The sequence below is a fragment of the Papaver somniferum genome, unplaced genomic scaffold (assembly GCF_003573695.1).
Source record: "Papaver somniferum cultivar HN1 unplaced genomic scaffold, ASM357369v1 unplaced-scaffold_114, whole genome shotgun sequence".
Classification (NCBI taxonomy): Eukaryota; Viridiplantae; Streptophyta; class Magnoliopsida; order Ranunculales; family Papaveraceae; genus Papaver; species Papaver somniferum.
The window spans coordinates 4,190,918-4,198,071 of NW_020620381.1; the positions used below are offsets into that span (position 1 = coordinate 4,190,918).

Genomic DNA, 7,154 nt, shown 5'->3' on the forward strand with positions numbered 1-7,154 from the left:
ATCGTCTATGGATACGAGATCGAGACAATACAATAATCAAAGTGTGATTACTTGATAATAGGTTTGGACTTAACCAAACTCTATAGGATCCCTATCATGTAATTAAGAATTAACGTTTTGTAATTTACTTTAAATTATAATAACAACAACTATAATTGCGCAAAATAAAAGTAAATGACACAACAAGATTTTGTTAACGAGGAAACCTCAAATGCAGAAAAACGTCGGGACCTAGTCCAGAATTGAATACTGTCGGAATTAAGCCTTTATATAAAATCTAAACCAACTTCGTAGAGTTGAGACCAAACAACTAAATCTATAGCTCACCTAGTTTCTTCAGTATCCCTGCGCTTCCAACATTCGATAAGTGCACACACTGGAATAATTCCTTTTGATCGTAATCCAAACAGTAAAGGAACAATAAATCTATTTGGTAACTATACTCTTTTCAAAACGCAGTGATTTGAGTTTTACAAAGGCTCTTCCGTTTAATCTAATAAACTCCTTTGTCGGATTTTAGATCTGTCTTTCCAACAATTGCCGCAATAGTAGAGTTTAGACTTTGCGATCACAATATAGAATCTATCAAGGAACTATATAGTGATGTCGATCTACGCAACTAATCAATCGAATAAATCCGGTTCTAGTTGGATCCCAGCCGATCAAGTTTTGTGCACCAAAAAGAAATGAGAAACAATAAGAAATCGTCTTTGTCTTCAAATCTTCTTTAATTTTCAATAAACACCTGAAAAACACCACTTGAATCTTCTTGTCATCAACCTCACACAAAACAGAGTCTTTTAACAATGAATTATCACAAGATTTCTTTAGATCTACATACAGTTCTAAAGATCATGTCGACACTTCGATCTAGTTTGAGTGAATCTTATATTAGGAAAGAAGATTCTCAAACATAAACAAACTATGTGCAATCAAATTTCAACAACTATTAGTCAATCAAATCAAATCAGAAACTAATAACACTGCAATTATCTAGTTTCCCACCAACGATACTCTAGAACTTCTTGATCCCACAAAAGTCTTTAAACGAGCAGTCGTAAGAGATTTCGCCTAATTAGGGTACTTTCCTCTCCGGATATAATGTTCCACCAGTAACAACACAAATAATTAGTTTTGATGTCTCTTAGGATGGTTTGCTCGAAATGCAAACTTGGGTATTTATAGACCAAGGAAGTTTGGACACCAAGGAATTTCCAAAACCGAAAATATTCTTAAGATATACAATGAATAGAAAAATTCGATTTCCATAATTCCTAGAAATGCTTTGTCCAATATCTCTGAAATTCAATAAAAAATCTCTAATTAGTAAATGCACATTACCAATTTTTATTTCCATTACCAATAGTAAATGCATTTAATTGCTGGTAATTACTAAAGCATATAAAAATTAACAACCTTAATTACAAGATTCTTAATTTATTTCGGACCAAGATCTCCTTGAGTAATTAAGGAATCTTTGAACAATAAAATATAAAAATTATTGTACCTGTTCAAAGTATGTTGACATCTTTTTCTTTGTATATCCTCTTTCACATTTATAATCTTGGAATCGATTATACCACACTTCCAAACAAGTTTATAATTGGCTCATCTGAATTCCAAGACAACTATGTGATTGATTAGATATCAAATCACCATTATGGGTTCAATCGGTTCTACCAATCACATGATCGGTTATACCTTCACTATGGTCTACTTGTGATCGGTCACACAAGTTACCAGGACCGGTTACATCAGTTACTAGGATCAGTTACATCAATTACCGGGACCGGTTACCATATACTTGTGGTATTGATTGTGATCGATCATACTAGTTACTAGGATCGATTACACCAATTACTAGGACCGATTACACCAACTACAAGGATCGATTACACAACTCTTTTGTGACCGGTCAGACCAGTTACTAGGATCTGTCACACCAATTACAAGAATCGATCATAAAAACTAAGGTGACTACTTAAGATTGGTTATCATAAGTTAGGCCTTGTGATTAGTTATACCAAGATACATAACAAGTTATGATCGGTTATACTAACTCACATATATTAGTATTCAAAGATATGCAATGAATAATAATACCAGTAAGCTTAGCGATTTCTCTTTCAATTCATAAAACAAGTTTATGAACGTACTTCCTTTAAACAAATTTAAACATTATTTTCTAGGATGAAGTCTTCAATTTTACCCATATACATAATCACAATAGCATTCAAAAGATTATGTTGATGTCATATCTACGAAGTTCAAAACATAAAACATTATACTTCGTAGTCTAATTCCTCAATCCTATGTGTCTAGAGTAAATCATTCACAAATTTGCAGTTATTTTTTCAATATATCACGACTTGAAAGATACGTTCGAATGAAACAGTTCAAGTCAATATTACTAACCTTAAGAGGAAGGATTCTTCGAGTAATACTTGTATGTCTCATAATCCTAGACTTTCTAGTCTAATATATACGATGTTGACTCTAGTACATAATCAAGCGACTCTTTAAATGAGTTTTGGTTCCCTAAAATAAGACAACCAAACTTGACATACCAACGCTTGATGGGTTCAACCAAGCAATGATCTAACACTGCTAATTTAGAAGTTGTTTTGTTTCACTCAATAACTATCTAGTTTATCCACAAGTACCGGTGGAGGACCAAGAAACCACCCGACCCCGTACATTTATTACCATTACAATGGTATTGTTGAAACTTGATTGAAAATGAATAACTCACAAACGATGGAAATCTCTCTTTTTTCTTCCCCTATACCAATGAGCCGAAACTAATGCTCTCACTTTCTGTTGAGTCATAGTTCGAGTAAGTTTTGAATGAGCCCCTCGAATTGCCTAGAAACTACATTCATAGAATATAAATTTTAATAAGAAATAAAATTAATTTCATAATGTATTGGCGCCTTAGTATTTGATAATTTGTTCGTCGCTGTGTCAGTTCTATCTCCAATATTTTAAGTATGCCTCAAAAAAACCTTCCAAATTTAGGACATGACCTTGATTGGATTAATCATGATTTAAGGTCCAAGTAGGGGTGAGTAACGGGTAAAATCCGTGGATTTGGTCTTGTCAGCACCCAACCCATCTAAATGACGAGTACTACATTTTCATCCACGTCTAATCCATAACCCACAGGTTTAATATCCGTGAATGCGCCGGTGGATAAGTTGGATGTCACTGTAGTACAATGGTAAATTTGTTTGGTGATGTCACCCAGGGAACTGAGTTCGAAACTCGTCAACATCTGGGTGGAGGGATTTTTCTCTTTCTTTTCCTAGCTATTTAGGCTTGTAGGTAGCAGATAAATCAGCCTTGGATAAATATACTTAGATGTCATCGCTAACTATTTAAGCCATTCGTCTCATTGTTGTGATTACACCATTATTGACGACGCCATGTACTATTAGTTGGAGAATATAACTGTCACAAAATATGCAATAGGTTTGCATCAGTTTTTTATTTTTATAGATGAACTTTCATCGCTTAATATTTCTACTTATTATCGTGGCATTGGTGCATCTACTATGACCCTACATGTATTGCACCATTGTTCTCCTTCCATGTAAACATTGTTTTTCTGCATCCTGGACATGACATGTAGTATCACAGAGATCCTACTTCAATTACAATAATTGTTGCTTTAACAGTAAAAATTGTGCCCTACATTGCATTTGATTTATTTGTAAGATTTTTTTTTACAGTGAAATATAATTTACATTGAATTAATTTCCAAATTTCACCTTAAACTTTTCCTCTTCATTTAACATTTTTAGTGCCTCGCTGAGTGTTATACGATTTTCAAACATCAATTTTTCTTTTACTTCGTTTGGAATTCCTGAAATACTTAGTTCCTCCACTGCTGCATATTTACTGTGGCCAATGCGTCAGTGTTAAAACCATTACTACACATGAAGTTGATTAATTAAAATATGTATTTCTCATAACTTACATGTTCTTATAAATTTCCAATTATGGTACATCGAGATTTATGTACATTCTTGTAACTTTACTGGAATAAAGATAGATCTCTCCTGTTTCTTACTTGTTATTTTCAACGGTAAGCTCTATCCAAAAATTCAATTTAAGTATAATTGGATTTGAATGTTATACGTACCTTGAAACCGTTTAATAGTTGTTGAAGTTATTAGTACTATTCGACTAACCCCGTCATTTTTCAACATAGAATCACATAATTGGGTGGCCAGATAATCCCACATAGTTACCTTTATCGAAATTCCATTTTGGATTTGTATTAGAACATCACGTGCGACTGCATCAGTTTTGTTTTATATGACTCTTCGAAAGATCTCGTAGGATCCCAACAACATTTGTAAAAAATAGTAAAAAATAATTATTCAGTTCACATATCCTTATCATATATATACAATCTTGTGCTATGGTTATTAAAAATTATTTTTTTTTAACATTTGGTATTACCTATTAGAATAGATCATATCCAATCCACCCATGAGTGTGTTGGGTGTCCACCCGCACAATTATGGATAGATTGGGTCGGATTCGCAGGTTGGACTACCCATATTCTCTCATAGGTCCAACTATCAGGAAAAAAAGCCCACTGGTACAAACATGGCTAAAGACGCATGACCCATATTTGTATATGACAACAACTTTTTTTTTATATGCCACGTGTACAGATTCTATAATAATACAATTTCTTGATTTGGTATAATAACACCAAATTTTATTACCAAAACAACACCATTCCGGATTTTAGCAGGTTCAAGTTTAGGAAATCGGCATACCCATATATATGGTTGTAACCTAGATTTTTATTTAGTTGTTATGTTCTAGGTTTCACTTTTGACGGAACAGCGAAGAATTATACGTCTCCCAAGATGAATACATACGGATTAAGAGAGGTTCGCATTAAAAAATTAAAAAGATTACCAGAATATGAGTACGACGTTAAAAGTTTAAAGTTGAGAGAGGTCAGAGCTAAAAGATCAAAAAGAGTCGATTCAGCCCAGAAAAAGAAAAGAAAAGTCGATTCAGAATACGAGGTTAAAAGATTGAAAAAAATGGGTTCAGAAGACCTGTGCAAGGTTGATGACGGTGTTATAAAGATATTTGATAATGATGACGGTGATTATATTGATAAGTACGAGGTTAAAAGCTTAAGAAGAACGGATTCAGAAGATGTGTTCAAGAGTGTTGACGGTGTTGTAAAGATCTTTGATGATGATGATGAACGTGATTATGGTGATGGTATTGAAGATGAAGGTGATTGTAACGATGATGATGGTTTTGTGGAGGATGACGAGGATGGGTGGCTGAATGATACAGATAAATCCGACGAAGATCGCCGGGAAAAATGTTATACAGTTCTGATCGAGAAAGACATACGTCAGCAACAGCAAGAAGATATATCACAGGTATCTAATACTCTTTTGATTTCAACAGTATCAGCTACCATCTTGCTACGACACTACAACTGGGAGGTTGAGAAAGCACATGAAGCATGGTTTACCAACGAAGAAAAAGTTCGCAAAGATGTTGGGCTGTTAGTAGTAGTTCCGGTTCAAAACACGGAGACTATAATCAAGTGTAACGTCTGCTTTGATGACTTTGCACGCGATGATATGTCTGCTGCTAATTGTGGTCATCTCTTTTGTAAATCGTGTTGGACACAGTACATCAGCATGAAGATTAATGACGGACCGGGGTGTCTAATGCTGCGATGTCCTAATCCGTCTTGTCCTGTCGCTGTTGGTCAAGACATGGTTAATGAATTTGTTTCTGATGAAGATAAGGAGAAGTATTCTAATTACCTTTACAGATCATATGTGGAAGATAAGAGAAAGATGTCCAAATGGTGCCCTGGTCCAGGCTGTGAGTGTGCTATTGAATTCGTCGCTGGTAGTTCAAATTATGATGTTGTTTGCCGCTGCGGACACAGGTTTTGCTGGAATTGTGTACAGGATGCACATCGTCCAGTGGACTGCGACACTGTGCACAAGTGGGTCATGAAGAATAGTGCTGAGTCTGAAAACGTAACTTGGATATTAGCCAACTCCAAATCTTGTCCTAGGTGCAAAAAACCAATTCAGAAAAACGAAGGATGCATGCATATGAAATGCCAATGCGGATTTCATTTCTGCTGGCTCTGCCTTGGTGATTGGAGTACTCATGGGGAGAAAACAGGTGGTTTTTATGCATGTAACATCTATGAGAAAGTAAGATCAGGGGGTGCATACGAAGAGCAAGAAAAAATAAAAAATAAGGCTAAAGATTACTTGGATAAATATGCATTCTACTACGAAAGATTTGAAGAAAACCAGAAGTCAAGACTAAAGGCGATTCAAAGCTTGAAGAAAGTAGAATCTGTGGATTTAGCGAAGCTTCGTGACAGTTATGACTTGCCTGAGACACAGCTTGAGTTTATCACAGATGCTTGGAAACAGATCATCGAATGCAGGCGTGTTCTAAAGTGGACTTATGCCTACGGATATTATTTACCTCAAAGTGAACATGCAAAGAAAACCTCATTTGACCTTTTGCAAGGTGCAGCTGAGTCTAGGTTGGAAATACTCCATCAATGTGCAGAGCGGGAGTTACGTAAATATCTCGGTGAAGGTGATTGTTTGAACCCTCCCCCAATAAAGCCTGTTGACATGACTAGCATCAAATTAAAGCTGCTTGACCTGACCTTTAACGCACGGCATTACTTTGAATACCTGGTTGGTGCTTTAGAGAATGGTCTTCCGGATGTAGGCACACAGTAGTGTCTTTGGTAAGAAAAACGTTGTAACGTTCTCAGAGGATGAAATCAAAAGGGACAGGAGTGGCAAGAGACGCAAGGTGATTTTCTACTTTATATATTTTTTTAATTAATGGAAAGCATTTAGAATTGTTCTAATTAAGGGAAAAATTTCTCCAAACAATATTTGAATTTTTTTTTTTCAATTCAGGTTTATAACTCAATTGAATTTTCAGCTCAGTTTTCCCCCTTTGTGCGGATTTTTATCTATAGCCTTTTTGGGGCAGCAGTTTTCTTTTCTTACAGCCGCAGGGCTAGCTGTTTGGGTTTGGCTAGTCTCAGAACAATGGGTCAAACCTATGCAAATAATTTAAGCAAGGCTTGTAATGTGCCCATTTTTTAGAGT

The 7,154-nt window shown here is 35.3% G+C and overlaps 1 protein-coding gene across 1 annotated transcript; it reads left to right on the forward strand.

Moving 5' to 3' along the window:
- The first annotated feature begins 5,069 nt into the window (after nucleotides 1-5,069).
- LOC113328870 (probable E3 ubiquitin-protein ligase ARI8) lies at nucleotides 5,070-6,773 on the forward strand. The gene has a single exon (XM_026575864.1). It carries the CDS (start codon nucleotides 5,070-5,072, stop codon nucleotides 6,771-6,773), a length of 1,704 nt encoding a protein of 567 aa, XP_026431649.1.
- Nucleotides 6,774-7,154: the final 381 nt, after the last annotated feature.